We start from the raw sequence: 24721 nt of genomic DNA on the forward strand, positions 1-24721 counted from the left end.
CGTGGCAAAAATATTATCAGTTAATAAGTAGGTTTATAAATATATTTAGATTATCATATTGTTATTAGACTTGATAAATCAATATTATAATAATGAGATTGAGTTGACTTCTATGGAGACCATCTTTTTATTAGAGACTTTGAAGATTATATATGTTCCGCAAGTAAGAGATTATAAAATATATTAATATGTGAAACATGTTTTGCTTGCGGTGCATATATGATCTCCAAGGTATACAATAAAATAGTGATCTTTATATCTTAATTGTGATATCCACATTAAATATCTTAGTTTTATGATTGAAAGGATTCATCTTTATGGAAAGATATCTAAGAAAAGTCATGACCAAATAAAATTAGAATAAATACATTGAATCTTAAAAGGTTCTTCAAATCTAGTATTCATATGTAGAAAGTTTTGAAAATGATTTTATTACATACATATATGAACATTTTATAAATAACACTAGATTTGAAAGCACATACCAAAAGGCAAATCTGAATACTACCATTTATATGTATCAAATTTCAAACTCATTTGCAAAAAATTTCTTAAAACGCATTTCTTTTGCTTTAAATTCTTAAACTGGTATCAAGGTTTCTTAACATAACGCTAAATCTTATATAACAAAGAATAACCCATTATTTGAATACAAATCAATATACATAATCAAGGTATATGAAAATGATAAAAGATCTCAATAGGTTTATTGATTTAATAAAATCATAAAATCATGTATATATATCTCGATGATCGATGTAAGATTCGTTTTTCATAAAATCATGTTAAAACAAAGTTAAATCAGAAACATTTATAAACGAGACCATATATACGTTCGAAACAAAGCTGTATACGTAAAGAAACCATTACATAAATTCAAAACAGATAATAGAGAGCAGTCGAACCTGCAGAATTTGTTAATGGACGAGGATTAGCCATTTTCTTAAGAACAAGACAAGACGGCGCTCACTATCATATATCAAAGTGAAGATATTGCTATATAGTTATATAGAGGTTATGATTGACTATAGTAATAAATATTGACCAATCGAATTAAAAGAGTACAATGGGCTCAACAGTTTAGTATACTAGCCCAATATAAATTATGAAGCCCAAAAATGATTAGCTTAAACTTAAAGTGTAAATTTATTATTATTTAAATCAAATCATCAAATCATTAATAATATAATTATTTTTCTTTAAGAATAAATTTATAAAAATCAATAATCTTAATATTCTAAATTATCAAAATTCTCAATATGTTTGGGTTATTAAAAATATAACAGATAAATGATATGATATTTAGATGACATAAAGATAATAATCAATGACTTATCGAAGTCTTATTAAATGTATGTAAGACAATACTCAGACGTTAACAAGTTACTCCCTCCGTCCCAGTCATTTGTATACAAATGGCTGGGACACGGAGACCAAGAAATTATGTAAGAAATGAGTAAAGTTAGATGAAAAGTAGGTATAGTGGTGGGACCCATTTATATTTAATAATAGATTTGAGATAGTGGAGGAAATTAGTGGGTGTAATAGTGTTTATATTATTATAGAATGGAGATAGTGAAAGAAAGTAGTTGGTGTAATGATTTTTTATATTATAAAAGTTTGCTACTTTTGGAATGTATACAATTGATGGGACGTCCCAAAAAGGAAATTGTATTGGGACGGAGGGAGTATGTTTTAACTTTACACAAATTTATTTAACAAATATATCATGTTAGGAATATGGTGTTTTTTTGTAATAAGTCAAAATCCTTATTATAATTTTGTGTAAGTATTGTAGATGATCGATGGATAACATGCTATATGTATAATATATTAATCAGGTAACTCGTCAATGAATGAAAAGATTTTTCAAGAAGAATCGCGCTACTAATATGATAAGTTGCGATTTAAAATATATGTTTAAATAATTTTGATTTGTTAAAATAATAAAAATAAAAATAAAAGTGACTTACGTTATGTGACGAACAGGATTTTCAGAATTATTTTATTATTTTTATTCATGATTATTTGAGAAAAATTAAGAATAAAATTCAATATTTTATTCTAGTTTGATCAGTTTCAAAAATATTTGTTTATATTATTTTTTTAGTTATTGGGGTATCGGAATTTTATTGTCTGTATGAATTAAATGCCATGTTAAATATGTGAATTACCTGTTATATGATTTAACTGTATTTTTTTTGGATGTGATTTAAGCATGCGTACATGTTACTTATTGTTATGTTGTTTTAGAATTATTTATGATTTTCTTAAAAATGGACTTTTGGAAAATGAATTCTTGAAAATATGAAAGTGATTTTAAGGATTCTTTTAATTATTTGATGATGACAATAAACATTTTTAGGAGTTTTTAAAATATTAAAAATCCTATTTTTATAAGGATAAATTTTTTTAATTAGTTTCTGAACGCAACCTAACTTCAGAATTTTATATAAATTTTGAAAATGTTCTATAAATTCTGAAATTTTTATTTGATTAGTTTTATAATATTTTGGGATTTATAAAAATATTTCAGTAGTTGTCGGGAGAAATCTTACTCGTATGTTATTCCCGTAAATTGATAAACAGGTATAATATAAGTGATTATTCAGCAATTGAACTACAATTGGCTGATTGTGTTGATAACACGTGCTCACACCCTTTTTCTTGTTTCTGGCCACGTATCAAAACCTCTGTACACCTCTCTTTTATTTTCTTTTCAGACCCTATTCCTCATTCTCTTCATCTCCTTAATCCGCAAATATAATCCCTCATTCCTTTTCTTTTCTTGAATCACCGTCCTCCTCCACTGTTCGGAATCCGGCACCGCCGAACCTCCTCGCTTGTCTCCGCGGCTATCAAATCGCCACTGTACTGCCACCGCTCCGCTGCCTGACGAAGCAAGTATCACCGTGGTTCTGCTCGCTTTCCGGTCACCTCAAATCTATTCCTCAAAGCCAGGCACTGTTCCTTGTTTCTTCGGTCCATTGATTTTCTGTTTCCGGTCAGCAATTCACTCTATTCAGTAATCATTCTGATTGAGTACATCTCCTCCCACTCATCTCTCAGTTATATATATGTATGTATATGTGTGAATTGTTGGGATTGTGCCGAGATTGAATCAGTGGGCTTATTTCAAATTAGTTAATATATACACAAGCAATCACAGGGATATGGGTTATTGCTAATTGTTATATGTTAGCTAAAGCCAAGGTTTAGGAATGTTGATATGATTGCAAATCGGTTGAATATTACTGTTCAATCAGCCTGTGAGGCTATGGAGATGAGTGTTTAATTGGTTTGAATATCAATATATAAGTAAAATCACGTTAATTCTATTCAAAAGGATTGTGAGTAATTAGTTAAGTAATTTATGAATTCTAGATTATGTGGGATTGTTTGTCCTTAAGTGCATACTTGTTTATGTTTATATGTGAATAGCTATTAAGTTGAATTGGTTTTGTTTAGTCTTTAATTGAGTAACAACATGTGGGTATTTAAAAACTAGCCTTCTCTAAAAGAAACTGAAATACTGGTATATGTGTAGATATGTTGAAAAGATGGTATTTTAAATATTTAGATTAAATCATATGGTGTCCCTGTGTAATATTGGCATATGTTATGATTTGAAAATCTAAAATATTTAAAGCTTAGTTTATAAACAGTTAAGTACTTTGAAAAAGATTAGTTTATTCTGATTTTGTACAACTAAATTGGGAACTAAATTAAAAAGAGTTACTAAACTAAATTGGGAACTAAACTAAAAAGGTAAATGGGAGCATACAATGAATTTGATTTAAACTTGGTTTTGTTATAAGTTCAGCTTGTGAGATTAAGCAGCCAAGCTTTAAGGTAAAAAAATCAGAGATATTGGCACTTTTGTCTAAAGTATTTTTATTATTGAGATTATACGAGGATTAAGAAGGTTGAGGTTTGATTATATACTTATATATGCCTCGATTTTCGGGTATATGTGATTATATAATTAAAACCTTTATTTTCTTATAGTATGCAGTTGATGATTTTGGGATTTGGACTATCGATATTGACTATACGAGGATTAAGGAATTTAAGTTCTTAGTTATGTATATAAATATACTTCGACTTTCTTGAGGTATATCTGTATATATGATTAAAAAGTTTGTTCCTTATAGTATAAAGTGATATATGGATTACTAAAGTTATAATTATGTTCGGAGTATTGTTAGTCGACGGTTGTTGAGTTGTTGGGTTGTAAACTTGTTGGAATGATTATTGGCACTAGACTAAAAAACAGGTGGATAGTCCGATAAATAGAGGAAATGCTGCCGAATTTTCGTTAGAAATTATATATATTCTACTTGTTAAAGAATATTAAATATTTAAGAATAACGCGACATTGTTAACTGAAACATGTTATATGTTAGCTTATCGATATTGACTTTTAATAGTTATAAAAGTTAATTGTTCAACTATGTGCTATGTGTTTATCTGACTATGTAGTATGTATATGGATTTACGGAGGGTAGCTAATTGCGGATTTTAAACGTTATTCGATATTAGTGTACTCCGTCGGCATCGACAACTGAAGTACTGTGTTACTCTTGGAGAATAAACAAAGACTTGTATATCAAGGACATTCAGAACTAGTTGAATAGCTTTGCGAATTGAATCAGCAATAGTTCCTTAAGACGAAGCTGTGCTGTGGGATAGTCTGGTAGAATTTAGTTGGTGTGAAAATCAGCAGAACTGAGGCAAGTATTCCTATCTTCACTTATTGTTCAAGTGATATTTTCTTTAAACCCTTATGCAAGTAATTCTATTCTCAACTTGTAATTACTGCAAGTCTTCCTATTCAAACTCAATATTTAGAAGCAAGTGCTCCTTTCTTAAAACTTTTACTTATTGCAAATGCATGACTTCAGTACGATTTTGAGTTGGAAAGAGTGACTTATCAAATTGATACACATGGTTTCAAATCTCTATAAATGTTTTTCATAACTCGGTTTAGTTCCTCGGTTGTAAGGCTTATCCGTTGTAAGTATACTTCCTATGGAATAAACCCTTTCTTAAAAATGTAATTCTTTAGAACTGGGAAGTAAAAACTCAGATATAATTGGAGTTGCGTAAGAGGACCGTTATTTGATAACGGCCCAGCCTATTTGTTTGCGTAAGAGGACCATTGTAAGGCAATGGCCCAGCGTTATTTGAAGACGTAGCTAGTCTTCAGTTCCGGAACATGTTATTTCAGGGCAATGCGTAAATTGTTCTTTTTTTTTTTCTATTAGTGGCACCAAATCCAGACCCCCGGATTTGAGGGCTGTCACACGTTAATTTGATTGATGAGTAATTTTTATCAAAAATAAAAAATTATACTCCCTCCGTCCCCTTTTACTTGTCCCTTTTGGAAAAATAACGCATCTTAAGAAAATGTTAGTTGGATATCTTATTTTCATACATATCCCTAATAAATGTAATGAATTAGATAGAGTTGTGTATATATATATATGCTAGTCAAACATTGGAAGTTGTTACTTTTTGAAAAAACATACAAAAAGTTGCTTTGATAAGAGAAGTGGACAAATAATTTGGGACAAATTTTTTTTCCAAAGTGGACATGTAAAAGGGGACGGAGGGAGTAGGTAACTAAAAAAATAATTTAAACTAACTTATCATTTATCAAGTTTGTGATTTATTATACAAATGTATATTTTTCAATTTAAAATTCGAAACAATTTTAGACCACCGACTTTTAGGGTGGACAAACTGACTCTATGTCTGCGTGTTATGTTTTTCTCCGAGCAATGAGATGCACAAATCCTTTTTGGTGTTTTTTTTTCAAGTCCCACTACTGTCATCTTCTTATTCGAGCACTAGTCAAGAAGGGGAAGGACTCGGTTAACATAGATAGGGCTGTTCGCGAACAAATTCGAGCTCGACTCGATAAAAGCTCGATTCTGATCGGTTCGTTAAGAACTCGAGTTCGAGTTTGAACACATAAATGTGTTTGTTAAGAAAACGAGTACTTTTGTCTGTAAATACTGCATATTTCCATTTCGACAAAAGACCCACACCCAAGTTCCATTGAAGGGATATATATCTATAGAATCCGATCGATTGCATAAAGTGTGTTCGGCTCGAGTTCGACTCTTTAAAACTCATGGTTGCTAAATGCAGTAATTTTTTACTTTATGCAGTAACTAGAAATTACTACTATGTCCTTCATCCGTTCTTTTTGTTTTCTGCGTATGCTTAATCTTTTGTGGAGCGAGTCAACCCAGGCAAGTCACCTACAGTAACTTTTTATGCAATCATAATTGAACATTCATTTATATTTTATTCACACGAAAAGTATCAAATTTTGTTTATTAAATTTGGGAGTATTTTATAGATAATGTGAATATCTTATAAATTATAAATATAAGCGATATAGTAGAAATAATTTTCTAAATGAACATAATTTTAAGTTATACAACTTTTATTCTTTCACAATATTGTTTTTATTTTCAAGATTTTAATTTCATATATTCTTTAAAAAATTATTTAATTACTTTCAATAATTTTTATTTTTGACAATAAATGATAAGTCAAGAATTTATGTTCAGTATAATGAAAATAATTATAATAAATATTTAATAGCAATATTCAAATTCAATATGAGATAATTAAAAATTAATAAATAAGCATTGAATTAGTCGTAAAATGATTATTACGGATAGGAAGAAATTATTATTTTTAATTTCGAATTTTTTCAAGGAAGTTTCTAATTTGTTTGGAAGGTAATATTGAAAAATATAGATCCTTAGGGTTGGTTAGGGGACTTGTATTTATGGTCACATGTTCTACTCATGAAGGAGGAGAATGTGTGATTATACCAGCTGTCGCTCGGTTTACCTTGGTTCATCTAATTTGTGAGTTAAAAAAATATATTAAAAAATATGAAACTTACAACTATCTTTATTATTATTGTTTTTAATTTTGAATTAATAATTTCAAAATAAAAAATAATTTTTTTACATTTATTTATATGTTTTAATGATATTATAAAGTTAATTGTAAATATTGTTGATTGAAATCAAAATTTAGACTATTGCATGAACAAAAGTTTAGTATTGTTTTTAGCGATTTTCATATTTTTGATTAGGAAAATCTCATATTCTAATTAAAAAGTAAACAAATATTGTGATGAACAGAATTTAAATTATAAATATATTTGATTATTATAATATATAAAATATTTTGTTTTAATAGTATGCCAAGAAGTTTTGTATTGAAATATGTATGTGTGTGTAAGAAATTTTACATTATGTTGCATAGAAATAGTATATGAATATAAAATTTAACTAACACATAAATTAAAAATTTTAAAATGTGTATGAGATTTATATTTAATGAATCATTTGTCAAACTGGAACCATATTTGAATGAATGAGAATTCCGAATGAATAATATTCTGAATAATTGTGGTTTATTTTTCAAATTTAAAATCGATTATCTTGATGGCTAAATTTTTGTAAGAAAATTTAATTTCAGAGTTATTAAATTTTTAATAATATAATATTTTAATTATTTAACAAGAATTTATAATACAAACTAATACTTTGAAATACTTTGATGTATCCATACGATACTAAAGATATACATTATATTACATTCTATTATTAGGTATTAGATAATAAATTAAAATTTTAACTTCAACATTTTATTTAATATTAAGTTTTATAAAATTTATAATCAACGCACATGAACAAAGAAATGCATATACAAGGTTTAAAGCCAAAGGTGCAGTGGTGCAGAGATTTTTGTGTGCTTTTCCAGACTTTATAAAATATAAAATAAATAATATAGACGTGAAAAAAAATGATCCAGTTTACTTTTTCTCATTCATGGGCATTGGAGCTTTTAACATTCGGCACAGACCCAGTTAAAGAGAGTGTATTAAATTCACGCAGCACTTAAAGTTAGGTGATTTACATTTAATAATAATTAAAACAACAGAAGGCTAAGAAAGTAATTACTGGTTACTGCAGGAAGTAAAATATTACTGCATTTAGCAACACCCTTAAAACTAAAAAAAATGCAATATTTTCACGATGTTTTTATAATATATACATGTTATTGAACTCAGAATTCAACATCCGATGCTTTTATTAATTTTAATGATGTAACCAAAGTTTTGGAAAAAAATAATATTATTTGGTTTGCTATTTTATCAAAAAACAGTTTGGTTAGTACCACTAACTAGTGTTTAGTCCTGAATTGGTGTTTCGATTTTATTAAAATATTTTTTATCGATCTGACCATATGGATGTCATCATTTATATATTTTAGTTATGTAACCAAAATTTTGAAAAATAATAATTTTATTTGGTTTGCTATTTTAACAGTCAAGTAGAGGTTTGATGGGTACCGCTAACTAGTGTTTAATACTAATTTAGTGTTTCGATTTTTTAAGAATATATTTTACCGATCCAACCGTATGGTTGTTAATATATATATACATATACATATACATATATATAGTAAAATACCAAATTTTCAAAAAAAATATAATTTTATTTGGTTTGCTATTTTAGGAGTCAAGTAGCAAATTGACCTTATTTTTTTCTGGTTTGGCTCGACTCGTCTCGTATTTATTTGTGAAAAAACTCGTGTTCGGTTTGTTAGTTAGCTCGAACACAATTACATTTGTTAACGTAAACTAGTAAACTGTGATGTTTTGGTGAGTTAGACAATTTGACATTTAAAGCAAATGCAAAAGACATAAATTCCCCTCTGCCAAAAGCAAAGATCTCACTTAACCTATGAATCAAACAACACATAGTATTGCACAGCACTTTAGCTGCACCCAGGATCCCCTTGAAAATATGCCAGACAAAACGAGGAGAGAGACAAGCTTAGTTTTAGTCAGCTCCAGAAAATATAATATACTAAATGCACCAGAAGTCCAGAAAAGCTCCTGAAAACTGTAGCAAAAGCAAATAGAAAAGCAGCATTAGAGTAATTACTTTATGAAGCCTGGCTTAGGATTAAATAATTGACTGTACAAAAGTGTGACCAAACATTGTGCTAAGTGTAACTTTAATATAGAGCTAGCCCATCATAGTAAATAGTTAAATACTGCTACTACAACTGCTGTAGCAGCAGGCTTACTTATTGGCCTTGAAAATTGAAGATCTCAAGTGTTGTTCTAAATCATATAGGTCAAAAGCTGTGAAATTGTTTGCTAAGTAGATGGACAGCTGCAATTTTACTGAATGGTCTGTACACTCTGTTTAGCTGCACTATTAATCTCATCTCATCTGGTTTCTGGTGCATGCATATAGAACTAGTCTGCCTATACTTTAGGTGCAATTTACAACTTCACATTACATATTTTATATTTTATACTCCGTCTCATCCAATTGTTTACGTTTGGGGCGGAGGGCTCGACACGTATCGGTGATGTGCCAAGTTCTGTGCATGAAACTATGAAAGTGTACTCTGGGTCCAATAATACTACTAGACAATCAGTGGTTACAACTTTCTAACCACCACTTGCTCTCTAGTCTCTATTGCGCCACTACTGTTCTACACTTTTAACTGTTTCATCCCATTTCATTAAAATTTGAGCTTGTTAAGAAAGCAGCATTCCAGTTTCAGAAAAATAGATACAATGGAGTGAAAATAGCATGCCTGATTGCCTGAATATTAATGAACCTTCATGTAGTTTTCGGAATGTAGATTAAAATGTTCCATACGAACAGAAAGCATAAACGAACAATTTAATTTGATAGTGTCTTCTACTTCTAACAAAGAAGAGACTGAACTCAGACTGAACTCGAACTTGTGGTTCAGTAATAGAATACACTGTTAGTGTTCGTCGATATTTGGCATGGCTTAGGAGCGTAGTGATGGGGCGGGATGGTGAAGTGAGGATAATAAACACCATCTGATGAAGCATTAGCCTTTGAAGTAACGAATCCTGATGATGCTGCAGTAGAGAAGAGTGGCACTGAAGTAGCTTCAGCATAAGGTCCTTGATTACTCCATGCCCAGAGTGGCTGTGAATCAGCTTCAATAATCTTCTCCATCGCTCTTCCCTGTATACGTAATCACATGGAGAAGACAAACAGAAAGCAATTAGCAACAACTGAAAATTTTGGGAGCAATTAAATGAGGCCTTCTATCGACTTGTTAGGTTAGGGATGAAAGTATACCATCTTAACCAATTCTTTTTAGAAAATAAAAGGAAAAAACTACGGAGCTATTTTTTGAAATTGATATCACAATGTAGATCATTATGTTATATAAAGAGAGTTAGGTCCCTGATACTGAAAATTTTAAGTACCAACTAATCACTTACAATCAAATATAACTGCAGCAACATAATGTTTGCTGGCATACCTCGTAGATAGGAAGAACACTTGAATTCACCCCACTCCAGAATGAGGGATGCCCTTGCGTATAAACTTGGCCCAGGGGCAGTGGAGTTCCCATTATTGCAGAAGTGGAACTCTCCTCTATCTGAATCACCTTCTGCTGATGACAACGAGTATACTAATAAGCTAGCTTTTGCGGGAAATCTACTTAGGTACTGAAGTTATATTTGGCTTACCCTAGATTTTATAACCGCAGGGATGTCTTTCAAATGATTCTGGAAACTTAAACTCCCAAAATCATCTGTCCCTTTAGCACCATCAGCAAAATCAGGTGGAGACATTACCAAGTTCAAATCAAGATACTGACCACTGCCTAAAAAGGATTTATTAACAGACTTATCAGAATCTTTCAAATATGAACCACATACGCACATTGTTAGTAAGTTACCAGTAAAACATATAGTTGAGCAGGTACCTCCAGTTTCAGCTTCAGAACATAAATCATTCTCATAAGTACTTGGCTCGAAATTGGTTACTGCATCCCTGCCATTGCATTTTATCGCCGCTTTGTCATAAGCCCTGATTAAAAAGGCCAAAACATAGTTAGACCAGAAGCTATGTATGGAAATCGATAGATAAATACATGTTATATCAAAGATATGCTAGTAAGAGCAAGGTTAATTAACCCAAACCTTGCAGCTTCTATCTCACTGTCAAACAACCCAAGATAGATGTACCTGGAAGAAAATTTACAAATTTCAGCAACAGAAAATAAAACATTTTTAAATTTTCTAATTATAATTAAAGAAGTAATCTAAGTAATAAGCTGTCTGACTTTTTCCCCAGAAACTGCCCCATTCGAGCTTCCCATCGCCCACATTTGTGTAGAGTAACTCCTCGATACTTCGAACTTCCTCTGGAGAACCCAGTGCTCTGTCGACGTAGTATGTGTACAAACTCTTCCTTGGTCAAGTTCTTCATCTGTACAAAAATGAAGACAAACACTACCTCAGTTCATATTGCAAGCACAACAACTCTGGATACAGATAGCAACCTAAAAACCAACCTACTTTTTTAAGATCTTCATCATAATCACCAATGTTGAAGTTGATATCAGCACTAGCTCCACGGAACTTAATTGCAGCTCGGTCGTATGCCCTGACATCATAAAATCAAAACATAATAAGCTAAATCTCCTAATAAATTTACGCGTCTTATAATAACTCGGAAACAACAAACAACCATTATCCATTACCTAGCTGCAGCATGCGCAGTGTCGAATCCCCCTTCAAGTATATATATAAAAAAGATAAAGAAAGTCAGTCACTTCAAATCTATAACCTCAAACAAAAAAAAATCTACAATTAGAGAATAAAGCAAGAAGAACTAAAATCATAGTTTCATATTAGCCTACCCAAGTAAACTTGTTTCCCAGTGTCCCTGCATAATAAACAAAAAAAAAAAAAAAAGATCTCAGTAAAGTCGATCAGTACAAGAACATGTACAACTAACAACATTACAAGCATCATAAGCTAGTAGATTTTCATGATTAAAAAAGATGCATCAACAATAAGCTAACCATATGTGTGATTCCCATCGTCCAGTTCTGCGATAAAAGGTGACTCCCCTGTACTGAGAACTCTTAGACCTCGGCCCTCTTCGACTCTTCTTCACTTGCTGCCCCTGCTGCTGCACCAGAGGGTCCATCAGCCGCGGCTCTCCTGCAACAGGGAACAGCTCTTTCGTCGTAAATCTTGGCTTTACGACACTGCCTTCACTGTAACTCTCTCCATGCTCATCAACTTGTTCACCACCTGACTTCAAAATGCCGAAACAATGCTCATGATAAGGCTGATTCGAGTGCTCCTCGTCGCCAGCATGGCTCGATGTGTCAACGTTGACGACAGAGGAGTTGGAAGAATGCTTTGAGTCAGCTGGATCATGGAACCAACTTGAGGGAAGACAATTGAGATTGAGGTCCAACATAGTTAAAGTTGTAATAAGAACAAGCGGTTACAGAGACACAAGCAAGATTTGAGGATGTGAGCTTATAGAATGATAGTGTAAGGAAAAAGTGTGTGTTTTTAGGGAGCCGTAAAATGGAATATCAAGTGGAGGGGAGTAGGAATATTACTATTAAGGAAGGTTGTTGGTCTCCATTGTTCAAACAGTTGTCTAGTCTACTTGCAAGTCTTTTATAGTGAGACTGTAAACGAGAATCGGAAAATTATGATAATTTTGGGACTCCACAGTAGCCGTTTTGTGTTGGTACCGATAGTATAGAGTGAATATTTTGAGCAATAACGCTCCGATTCATACTAGGATTATTATACTTCGTCGCGGGCTGAATTTGACTTCGCAAGCCGTTAATTAAAGACTTTAACAAACAAATAATTTTATTAGAACAAAACAAGTATCGGAACCCAACCGGGACAAATTCTCAAACTGTAAACAATCGTAAACTTGATCGTGAAAAGAAGAGTTAAACAGATAATCATTTTGTTTTCAAATGATTAATCAGGATCATATCAACTATTAATGTAAAAGTGCATTCATTCTCTCTTCTTCGTCAATTTTACTTGTCTTGTGCAATATTACTGTCTCTTTTAGGGAATGTTGTAATCTGGAAGCAAGATAGTGTTGGTGATATGATAGCAGTCGTGTTGCTAAATACTAGTGACAAAGATACTTGCTTGAAGTAAGATGTTAATTGTGCGTCCAACAACCCAAGTTAAGTTACAGATGTGCAACTTCATCATTTTGCTTAATTTCTTTTAAAAAAACAATAAAATATTTGTGTATATACTATATAGTATATACCGGATGATAATAATGATATGATATTGGATTTATTGACTTGGTTAAGCCAAGTGAAATGATAGATGCGATGACCTGGAGCATGTTACGAATAGAGTAAGAAGCACATAGTAGAAGAGGTTAATAGGGGTGAAAGATTTGACAAGAGAGAACACAGTGTTGAGGCAGAATTCTAGAGTATAGGCAGACAACTATCTGATTTGATTAGAATGTTGCACCAAGTTCCAACGTTATTACCATTCTCCAGAACAACTAGCCCATCTAATGGCAATATCAGACACGACCCGAACCCGACCCAAACTCGTAACCCGATTTACTGAGACAAAACCCGAGAGTGACCCGAAAATCACCCGTTTTGACACGAAATGGACCCGACATGACCCGAAATTCTAATTTCATTTCTAATAACTTCAATTTTAAGTGATTTTAGCTTGACCCGAAATCGACTCGAAATTGACCCGATTGCTGACACGAACACGACCCGTTACCCGAAACTGCCACCCCTTACAATAACCAGTCCCTGCGGTGATCCATATTTAAACTTCGATAATAATACTATTCACTTATACTATTAAGGTTAGAATACAAAAATTAAGAAAAATATATTTAATAACGTGAAAATTTGGTAAATTAATGAAAATATTGATAAATTGAAAAAAAAACAGGTGAAACTAGTGATTGAGATTTATTTTTGTAATATAAAATTTTAAATGCAAAAAACTGAGATATTTCCCGATAAAGAAAGTAATTAAATGGAGGGGACGGAAGAAGTAATTTACAGAATTACTGGATGCATGTAAATGAATTCAAATGCTCGATCCTATTTCATTTACAAGCATACATAAATTGTACCTCTGCTTCCTAGGATATACTTACAAGCATGTATTTTTTTACAACAAAGCACAGTAGGAACAAAGAAAAAGAAACATCAACACATCACAGGCAATAGGAATTGAATTGTCACTTTCTTCCACTCTAGTTAAGGAAACTCCACATTTCCACGCACTTTACACTAATGGTAAACTCAACCAACCACACAGATTTTAGCATTCAATCTATTAACCAGATCCATCAGGTCAATGGTAGCAGTTAGTACTTTCACTTGGCATGGCATGTTCTCTTTTGAGCTCTTTCATTATCATATTTCACAGCAATGGAAATATGAATATGTAATATACACACCTACCACATACATATTGCCAACTTTCACACTTGATGATACAGTTTTCATTGAATATGAAGTTGACATCACATCTTTTATATCTAATTGGTGTTATTTTCGGCCAGGCATATATGGTTTTCCTTTTCAGAAACATGCTAAGGACAGTTTTTGGGCGGTTCGATTACAAGGATTGTTGTTTTCGTTTATTTTAGGAAATTAAGTGGCCTTCTTCATCCAATTCTTAACACTGCTCTTCAGGTCAACACAGACAAATTTATCAAAATGTAAATCAGACGACAAAATCCCTCATATAATTAGCTTAAAGTTGGCAAAACAAGAACAACGATTTTGTTTCAGAAGTGTATGTATTGCAAAATAAATATTCTAAAGATAGCACAAACACACATAATGCACTCTACTCAATGAATATGCTACTTCACTTAATTTATATATGTATGTAGTCATGTAGAATGCATATAGAAGGTAATGCTCAGAGTTTCGCCACTATATGGATGTTCAAGAAAACAGGAATTCAACAATGACGACTTGGTCCAGAAAAAATGGCCCATCCAACCACATATATCATATATGTAGGTAATGCTTAAAAAGATAGCTCCAGGATTTCTTTTACACTAAAAGGGCGAAGGAGAAAACTGGATATCAGTATAACGACTTTAGAGAATGCGGTCCATTCAATCTCATGCATGTTCAAGACAACAGATATCGAAACAGAAACCATGTATCAAGAGCAAAACAAATTAAAATCTTAACAGCATTTTGAAAATTCATAAATTCTCAAATAAAGTTCTGTATAGTCGGTCACAGATATCTTAAATTCATAAATTCTCAGATATCACAGTTTTGTACCAACCGTTTCTAGCTGCCTTGTCTTGGTTGCCTCCTGCAAGAGAGGGCAGAAAAAAGTACTGTACTGCACATACTATCAAAGATCTGAAACATTGGTGACAAAAGACGAAGACGAATAGTATTTGTTACCAATCACTAAAAGAATGACTTTTTTACCCACAGCAAATAGGGCATTTAACTATCATAACCAGGTATTTGTTCAAAACTAATGCTTTATAACATTATTTTTAAAGGGGATTGTTTCCAGATTATAAAATTCTTGACCAATAACAATCAAACTCCAGTGACCTGATAAATAAAATTTTAACATTTCAGAACCTTGTCTACAGGAAAGCCTAGGATAATACATGTCTTCACATAAACTAGAATTAATAGTTGCTTCAGAATTGATCAATAACAATATTAGTATATTACCCTTGTCACCGCATCCTGTTCTTATAAAGCTTCTTCCCCATTGCAGTATAGCCGCTTAAAAGGCGCAAACAAACAAACAGGGATAAACCATAAAAGGCTTTGGAAGCACAATCATAAGAACTATTTGTTATCTTATAAATAAGAATAATACCTTTTAGAATTTTTTAGGTTTCAAGTTTATACTTAAAGAGAGATTACTGCCATGACTATAGAGAGATCACTATTCGAAATTTAATACTGTTTTACTTGAATTCCTCATATAATATACTTTCCCCAGAAATCTTAATTACCCTCAACCCCATCCCCCCACCCCCCCACCCCCCCCACCCAAATCATCCTTCTTTCCTTCTTAGCACCCACACCTCGAGCTTCTGCCAAGAAAGTCGTCATTAGTTTTATCATACAACTTTCAAGAGTGTTCATACTTCATATTCTTCAGTAGGTTCTTAACTGAAGCCATCTCCCCCACCTTATTCGACCTCACTGAACTCTCAGACTCATGAATTCACGATCCTAGCAAGATCAGTATTCAGCATATTAACCTAGGCGGGAAAATACTGAATTCACCATATTAACTTTCAGAAGGCTTATCGAACAACCTGAAAATTGAATTCAATCTTAAACTTGGTTTAAATGATAAGTCTCTATGATGGCCCTCAGGTTCAAGTTTCAACAAGATTTAAGGTGCTCCACATCAGAATGTTACATGTTCCTGAATACCTTAATAAGCTTACTTTTCTCAATCCTCAACATGCCCGTTAGCATCTCTTTCCCGAACATTACCACATTTTGGTTGATATTACCACATTGCTATCCTAAAGAGCTAATTACAGGTAACAACTAAAATTTGTAGCTGCTGAGTAAACAACTTGCACAGCTTATCAGGAGACTAATAGAACAAATTTTTTAAAAAATTAGCTCCTGCCTTCATGATAATCTTAAAAAAACCTACAATATATATTTTTAACCTTCAGTCGAGACTTTTTATTTATTTATCAAATAGCTTTTCCACACAGCTGGCACGCAACAATGCCAAACTGGCCCTTACAAGAAACTAACACTTATTTCTCGTTTTGCCCTTCCTAGAACGAATGTCGATACAATCCCTGGTCTTTTGGGCATTGCCATAAGCACCAGCACCCTTTAGCGCATTGATTGCTACAGATGTTTTATTGACGCCCTTCCTGGAATCACAATGACAAGACGAAGCTCCGGAATCGATTAAAATGCAAAGTGACCACACGCCTTAACCAGAGACAAACCGAAGAAGACAGCAGTTACAAAAGCAACTGTGAGTATCATCTGGTTCTTATCGGTCTCCAGTGCCATTAACGCAAATCCTCGTCAATGCAAACATTTTCCGCCACCACAGCACATATTTTAGAGGAACCCTAACCTGTTTGGTTGGTTCTACCACAGCATGGCTGGTTCCACAGGACTTGGTGGAGTTATTTGACATTTGGCTTGAACAAAGCCGACAACATCTGAAGGATGGAGCAACCCTGCTGGCAGCTAACAGAATGGAGTTTGTGGCTGCAACTAAATGTCAACAAGAGGGCAAGATGTTGCAACAGAGGGTATTTGTGGAGGCACAGAGATGAAAGGGAAATAAAGATGAGCTATGGTTTTTTGTTTGTTTATATGAAGGAGGTGAACTTCATAAAGTAATATTGGTAACCGGATTTGTTCTTTTTATGGCTCTTCTTCAGCCTAGTTATGATGAAGATGGAGCAAGTAATTGGGTAAAACCACAGAGAGATATTATTAAGGTGACAGTTGATGCAACCATTTTTGAAGATCGAGAAGAGATTGCTGCTGGGATAGTGGCTAGAGATTGCTCTGGTGACCTATTACATGCTCAAACAAAAGTGTACAAAGGGTTGAAATCTGCAGAATGGACGGAGGCTATAGCAGTGAAGGAAGCTTTGAGTTGGAGTGACAGGAGTAAATGGAAGCAAATCGAGATAGAGTCTGATTGCCTGGTGGTTATACAGGCTATCAGAAGTAGAGTCCCCCTGAGATCTCCTCTTGGAAAGGAAATTGAAAGCTGTCGGAGGCTCTTTGGTCAAAGAAACGACGTTAAGTTGCATTTTATTAAACAGTTTGCAAATAGTGCCGCCCACCAGTTAGCTAGGGTAGCATATTTATATCCAGATCGTAGTTTTGATAGAAATTCTATCCCTAGTATTGTGATGAATTGTATTGTGGAAGATTGCGCAAGTTAATAAAATCTCTCCCTTTCCGTCAAAAAAAAAAAAGAAGAAAGAATCCTATGCACTCTAATGTGTTATTTTTCACATTTGGGCCATGATTTAAAAATAAATAAAATCTTCATCATTCCTTAATATATTACTAGTTATTTTTGGTCTCTCGCTTTAGACAGTAATAAAAAGAATATATTTCGATATCATTGTTCATTGAAATAGATGGACATTCAGAATCAAATATAAATATATAGGATCCTACTCTAGTACAAACCTCTTTAAATAAAAACTACAAACTAAAATAATACAACGCGCATATATAGTGTATTACTCTGGTACAAACTACTAAATACAAACTAAAATATAAACCAATACTTTTAAAATAAGGGGTAGGTTTGTGGGCCCCAAGAACGAACCCCGAGGCGGGCCTTGACAAGGCCTAGGTGGGGCCTAGTGGACGGGGGTGGGACCTAGTGGGAAGGAAGGAGGTGTGGTCAAGTATTAGCTCTTCCCTCTGGGGCTTGTCCGGAGCCTTAGTGAGGCTTTAGTGGACTCAAGGTGGAATGAGTGGTGGAATGAGTGCAGTGGAATCGGGGGTGGACCCCGGGTGGGTGGTGTGATGTAGGGGGTGGGTGTCTGGGTGATGAAATCTAGGGGTTGGGTGATGTCATATAGGACTAGTTTCTTTTAGTATGTATCTGATCACAAGGCTATATATATATATATATATATATATATATATATATATATATATATATATATATATATATATATTCAAGTTCGACCCTAAATTAATAAATGTTCTACACCTAGGGAATGTACCAATTGACAAAAGTTTACATTTAACAGTCATCCTCTAGAGAAAATGGGAAAACAAAATTTCAAAAAAGCATAAAAAAATTGCAACCAAATAAATCATATACCGGAAGGAAATCACGGATCAAAAAATATTATGGGAGATGATCAGCAGTAATACCTAATATCGTTGGTGTAACATTAAGTTGCATGACCGCCTTAAATGAAGTGAACTTCAGCCACAAGCAATATAGTATGAATGTAAATAGAGCACTATCAAGACATCAATGATAACCTCCTAGTAATCTATGACCACAAAAGATAATTCTATAAGAAATTTTGATCTTTGGTTACAACTTACAAGCTATGATCATAAATTCTTAACTAATCATCCAATACTAAAACAGTTCAGCATAAAAACCATTCATATCACAATTACCTCTTTTCAAAGTTACCAGCACCTTCACAACCATTGTTGTGGCTTCATTAATCTTCATCATCATCAGAACTTGCCTCGTCGCTGGTATAATCACTATCATCTTCAATGTCGAGCTGAACATGCCGAACTTGTATTGGCTCAGGTGCCTTAGATATCCCTGGAGCAATAATCGGCCGTGCTGGTTGCTCATCCACCCGCGAGGGACCAGAAATGGAATCCAATGGGGGGAGTGCAACTGGATCTCCAGGCTTCCATCCAGGTGGAGGAATGATAGGCAGCTCGACAGGCATTCCAGGCTTCCATCCTGAAGGTATTACAAAATTCGGAGGAATCATGCCTTGCATTGTGGCCATATTAGCGAGTGCAGATTCAGATGGCTGAGCTGCAGGGGATTGAATTAATGGCTCAATCATTGCCTCCTTATCTTCTACTGTCCTGGATATACCAACATCCAGATCGGCAAAAGCATACAATTGAGATGCACGCATTTGCTCCTCCTGCGGGGCAGGTGGGAGTGCTCCACGGAGTGGAACTTGCCCCGCTCCAAATTCTGGCGGCGCAAACGTTGTGTAGCTTATTCTGTGTGCATATGATAAAATATCATTCACCTTTATCCGAGTTGCAATGGATGTGGTATAACTTTCATCATCATTACCATCCAGCTTTGAGCGCTTGAGGCGACGATAATCAGAATAATCATCAACAAGTTCATCAAGAACCTGCTCGGCTTCTCTAAGTTTATTAGCAAACCCAAGAATTGCAGAATCTTTAACCCGAATCTCACGATTTATTTTCTGCTTAGCATCTTGAAGATCAAGAATTTCTTGAAGTTCGGCAACCGCTTCAAAGAGCTGGGTCTGAAGAGTAGTAAACAAGGCAATAATTTCTTTAGCTGAAGACGGCGATGAGTCTAACGGAACTGGCGCCAAGGATTGGGTCTGTGACGATAGAAAAGAAGGGAGTGATCCACGAAAGGCACTCAGCCAATGAGAACGATTAGGCGAAACTTCAAAGAGTCTCGACGCTAGGGATGCCATCTGTACAAGAAGAGACTGGGCTCTAGGGAGTGGGGGAAGGAGCGGAAGCAATGCCGAAGAGGTAATGGTAACAGCTGCACTCCCGGTGTTCGATTGTTGATGAGAGTGATGAGATTGGACAACTTGTGAGGACGAGAATTTGGGAGGAGCAGGTGAGTTCGGATTGGGCAAACCAAGCCTAGCAGGTGACTGAATAGGTACATTTTGAAGCATTTTCGATTTCCTGAACATCAACAGTACACTCCACAATTCAAAATCTCGACATAGAAATACATTACCACAATCTATCATAATAATTACCTAAACTATTGACAATTAAACTAATCGAAACCTAGGGTTTCGAAAACTTTTAACATCACAAACGAAAGTTCAGCTAAAATTAATTATAAATATGAATAAATATAGAAGGCCATTACAGCAATTGGATTACAAACAGGTGTGTGTATCAATATATTGGAAAAGGAACCCAAATGAATAGATCATTGAACAGTAGCACATATAATTAGAAAAATAGAGGCGCGTGGAAAGAAAGCGTATACCTGTGACTAGTCTCCGGTGCCTAGAGTTGCCGGCGGCGAATGTCCGGCGAATCAAAACGATTAGTAACTAGTAAGACCTCGAGTCCGATGGTCTAGTTGATGTTTTTCACTTGTGCTGTTGTGCATCTGTTTGTTTGGAGAAAATCACTGTTTGTTTGTTTTCTCTCCCTATTTTTTTAAATTAAAAATTGCTACAAATGATTTTATGATTTTCTATCACCTTTATTGAATTTAATTATCTTGCAATCAAGTTGAAACAAACATCATAATATAAACATGAACTATTTTTTCGTGTAAAGAAATTTTATTGAAATTCTGAATAGAATCAAATGATATATTTGAATACAAAAATAAATTTTAATTTTAATTAAAATCTATGACTTCAAATACTCGTATAAACTGAACATATAAAATGATAATTTAAATGATGTTTTTTGAAATTTAAAATTTGTATGAAATACACTGTCCTATTCTGTTGACTCGTTTATACCCCTAAACTCATATTATAGTTTCAATTAAATATTAATATAACATCTTATTTAAACAATATTTTAATATTTCATTAATTTTTTATATAATATGTTAAAATTCATATTTCTTTATTTTTATTTTATTTTTTATATGTAATATATTAACTTGAAATTATCTAAATTATTAAGATTACATAAGTACATATATTGTATAAACTATAAAGTATAAATCAAACGTGCGCAAGTATGATGAACCCTGCTAAACAAGACAGGGATGGAAACACCAACGTTCGACAGGGGTTTCCTTACCTGGCACCAAGCTATATCTATAAAATCAGAAAATCAGATATAAAGAGCGAAGAATCCACATTGTTATGATTACAACTTCTTTCAAGTTTCTATATCTGTTTACAACAACTCTACTGTTCTTTGCAAGAAGCGCTTGAGTTTGAGTGTGTAAAAACCAAGATAATGGGAGATGATGATGAAACAAGGAGTGGGTGGAGGTTTGATCCCTTCGATCAAGAATTAATCGCTGATTATCTCAAGCCCAGGATTACCAGAAAACAATTCTCATGCACTCTTGTCAAGAACAGAGAAGTGTATGGCCCTTGTTCCAATCCATGGCAAGTTTTTGATCCCAACGATGAATGTTGGCTCAAGTCCCCTCGTATTAAACCCTCTCAGAAGTACATGTTTGTGTTCACCAGATTGTCGAAACTATCAAGCAGTGCTGCTTCCAAAAACACCTCCAAAAAAGCGGGGTGTGGGACTTGGGTTGGCAAGACAAGTCGGAAGAAAATCAGGGATGATAAGGGCGATTTGATTGGCGAGAGCAGATATTTGGTGTTTGAAATCAATGAGACTCATTCTGCAGCACTTGGGGTGGGGGTTGATTTGAATAAACTCGGTTCGTATACAATGCATGAGTATCGATTGAGTGGCATTAATGAACCCCTCAATTCTGCTGAGGATACTGTTGTTATTTGTAAAATCACTCACGATTCTTCTAAGACTCCCACTATTGCTCTCAAGTCGGGTGCCACAATGGCTAATTGTGTTTCTGGAAGTACTAGTGAAGCTCGATTTAAAGAAGACAGCGACAAAAATCTTGGGGGAACCAGTCTGACAACAGATTATCTGACTAAAGTAGATGGTGCTGTTTGTGATGATCTTGATGGAAGAAATACTCTGACTTTAGAAAATCTGATCGCGGTGGATAATGTTGAGGAAAGCGGGATTGTAACTTCACAAAGTTTGGCTGTGATAAACAGTGATGTTGGTGAATTGTATGCACCTCTAGATTACAATGATCTTTCAGTTTGGGATGATCTAGATATCAATGATCTTTCAGTTTGGGATGATTGTGGTGGGGGTTTCGGTCTTGATGACCTCCCTAGCGGAGATTTTTGTTTGGATGAGCTAGGTAGTTATGACACAGAATCGATTATGGCATGTCTGGATTTTAATCACCAAGAGGAGCCTGTTGAAAACAGCAAACCTGGGAAAAGAAAATTTGAAGACAAAGAGAACTCATGCCTGAACAAGAAGAGCTGTCTCTAGTGATTATTAGCAGCAGCTGGGGCAAGTGATGCATAATTATTAGCAACAGCAGCTTATGCGAGTGATGGATGTATGCATTACTTATTGTTCTATTTTGTTCTTTCAATTACTCTGTAAATTTTGAATTGGCTTGCATAATTTAGCACACTGAAGTATATATATATATATATGTAAAACATGGGATAGATGAATGCAAGTTCTTGCTGATTTTTCTGAATTAAGTCTTCTGTCTTTTTTTTTGCTGCACAACGTTTGATTTACTCTATGATAAATGTTTCTGATAAAATAGAAAAGTTAATTACCATGTCAATGCTTATTTAGTGATGGGGATTTGGGTAGGAATTTACATTTTATAGAGTTGGGATCTATGTTTTAGTGCCAATTGGCGTTCACCCAGTTATATATTAGTTTTTAATAGGTAATTGGGATTTCTGTTTTAATGAGCTCAGGCCCTGTTCTGTAAGAAGCACTGCTATTAGAAGAGCATGAATACATGTCATGCACACTGATAGTTTATCATGGAAGTTTCAGCGTAAATAAATAGTTTGCATTTGATTACTTGTCTTGTCAAGACAGCTAACAGAGTCTCTGTAAGAAAATTTAATTTTTATTTTCAGTCTTGTACAAACTGCTAAGCTTCAACATGCATGGAACTTTTGAAAGTAGAATAGTTTGTTTTGGTTTTAAACTCATTATAAAGTCTCTTTAGTCTTGCCCTAAACAGGCTTGTGTTACTAATATCGTCAATGGAGTTAATACTCCCTGTACAAGGAGTCGATATCTTTCACCATTCATACATCATTTCTCTTAATTTCCATAAAAAGAAATCCTTTTTAGAGAAAGTCACAGAAACAACAGGAACTGAGGTCTGCTAATTAGAAGCACGATGTTTATCTTTCGTTGATCTGGTATTATGTTGCAAAGTTACCCGACTGACTTTGCCCTAGAGTAGGCAATTTTTACGTGCTTGCTGATGAGGTGCTTGCCTCTCTGCTCCATTGAATTTTTTTGCCTGTTGGGATATTTTTGGCATAAATCAATTTATGGTATTGCAGTGTTTCTAACTTGCTATGAGCATATATGCTGGGATTTTAAAAGCAGTGTGAACAATCTTGACCTGACCTGCTACTAGGGGTGATGCTATGGTAATACCTTCTTCTTTACTACAAGAATAGGATGAGTGTTTCACCTTGGTACTGGAGGCAATTGAAAGAAATAATAAGCTAAACAAATTTCAAAACCTTAATGGCCTGCATTTCTTCCCCTGTGTCCTTAAAAATATGATCTCTGATATGTTCTGTCACTTTGGTGAAAACTACTGCAGGAGACATGTCTAGTTTTTCTTGTCTTTTACAATTCAGAGTGTTCCAAGTCCTATTCAATGGGGAACGTCATGTTTGCAGTGACGAAGAACACAATCTAATCATGTCTTGATCTGGTGAACATACCACACGAGTTCGTGGTACGGGTACTTGACTTGTCTTGGCCTTGGGTTAGTTATTTGCTGCCTAACCATATATGTCACAACCATATAATTTGTACATGATTGTACAGCTTTTGACTTGTGCGCCTCAGGAGTCCCCAGGCTTGAGCACTTCCAGATGGAATGTAAATTTTTTTTACTTGCAGATGGAATGAAATGAGTGCAACTGCGAAGAAACTTTCCAATAAAAACAAAAAAGTGCTTAAGCTCTTGATTGTTCACAAGATGTCCCACTTTTGGTTCAAGGCTACATATAACCAAATAAACTTTAGTATTTTTGTTGATTTTGTTTTTATGTTGATGCACATTGCACCCTATCTTTTTTATTCAACTCGGGAGCACACATTCCAGTATTTCACTCCATTCACTTAAGTTCTTCAAAAAAATCGAGAGCAAAACGTCGAGTAACTTGCAGAAAATTATAAGTGTATTCAGGTTTTGAAAATGTGTGAGACATAAAATAGTTTTTTGATAGCTGGAATAGACATGTTAATATATTGGTATCGTATATTTTTATGTCGGGTACATTTTCGTGTCGTGTACTCAAAGATCAAACGGGTTAATTATCTAATTGGTCACTGAAGTGGGCAT

General features: G+C 33.9%; 3 protein-coding genes across 4 annotated transcripts; 1 reads left to right on the top strand and 2 right to left on the bottom strand.

Annotated features, from left to right (window-relative positions):
* Positions 1–9645: 9645 nt before the first annotated feature.
* On the bottom strand, positions 9646–15220 carry LOC108213420 (AP2-like ethylene-responsive transcription factor TOE3). 2 transcript variants are annotated; one of them, XM_017385210.2, is made up of 10 exons: positions 11920–15220; positions 11755–11780; positions 11596–11626; positions 11411–11498; positions 11176–11321; positions 11033–11077; positions 10816–10919; positions 10577–10713; positions 10366–10497; positions 9646–10061 (listed from the first exon to the last, which is right to left on the bottom strand). In XM_017385210.2, the coding sequence occupies exons 1-10, from the start codon at positions 12324–12326 to the stop codon at positions 9813–9815; spliced, it is 1365 nt and encodes a 454-aa protein (XP_017240699.1). In that variant the 5' UTR covers positions 12327–15220; the 3' UTR covers positions 9646–9812. The 2 variants fall into 2 exon arrangements, with proteins under 2 accessions (XP_017240699.1, XP_017240698.1); XM_017385209.2 differs by having other exon boundaries at positions 10366–10500.
* Positions 15221–18908: 3688 nt separating this feature from the next.
* On the bottom strand, positions 18909–20808 carry LOC108211213 (mediator of RNA polymerase II transcription subunit 4). The gene is made up of 2 exons (XM_017382751.2): positions 20615–20808; positions 18909–20298 (listed from the first exon to the last, which is right to left on the bottom strand). Exon 2 carries the CDS (start codon positions 20286–20288, stop codon positions 19086–19088), a length of 1203 nt encoding a protein of 400 aa, XP_017238240.1. The 5' UTR covers positions 20289–20298; positions 20615–20808; the 3' UTR covers positions 18909–19085.
* A 747-nt stretch (positions 20809–21555) lies between these two features.
* LOC108212132 (NAC domain-containing protein 78-like) lies at positions 21556–22647 on the top strand. Its single transcript, XM_017383865.1, has one exon. It carries the CDS (start codon positions 21556–21558, stop codon positions 22645–22647), a length of 1092 nt encoding a protein of 363 aa, XP_017239354.1.
* The last annotated feature ends 2074 nt before the right edge of the window (positions 22648–24721 follow it).

The sequence above is a fragment of the Daucus carota genome, chromosome 3, assembly GCF_001625215.2.
Source record: "Daucus carota subsp. sativus chromosome 3, DH1 v3.0, whole genome shotgun sequence".
Lineage (NCBI taxonomy): Eukaryota > Viridiplantae > Streptophyta > Magnoliopsida > Apiales > Apiaceae > Daucus > Daucus carota.

Coding starts and splice junctions, on each gene's coding strand:
- LOC108213420 (XM_017385209.2), bottom strand. CDS start 12,326: ATGTTGGACCTCAATCTCAATTGTCTTCCCTCAAGTTGGTTCCATGAT. Junction 11,781..11,919: donor CGATGGGAATCACACATATG/GTTAGCTTATTG, acceptor TTTATTATGCAG/GGACACTGGGAAACAAGTTT. Junction 10,501..10,576: donor CTGCGGTTATAAAATCTAGG/GTAAGCCAAATA, acceptor CGTTGTCATCAG/CAGAAGGTGATTCAGATAGA.
- LOC108211213 (XM_017382751.2), bottom strand. CDS start 20,288: ATGCTTCAAAATGTACCTATTCAGTCACCTGCTAGGCTTGGTTTGCCC.
- LOC108212132 (XM_017383865.1), top strand. CDS start 21,556: ATGGGAGATGATGATGAAACAAGGAGTGGGTGGAGGTTTGATCCCTTC.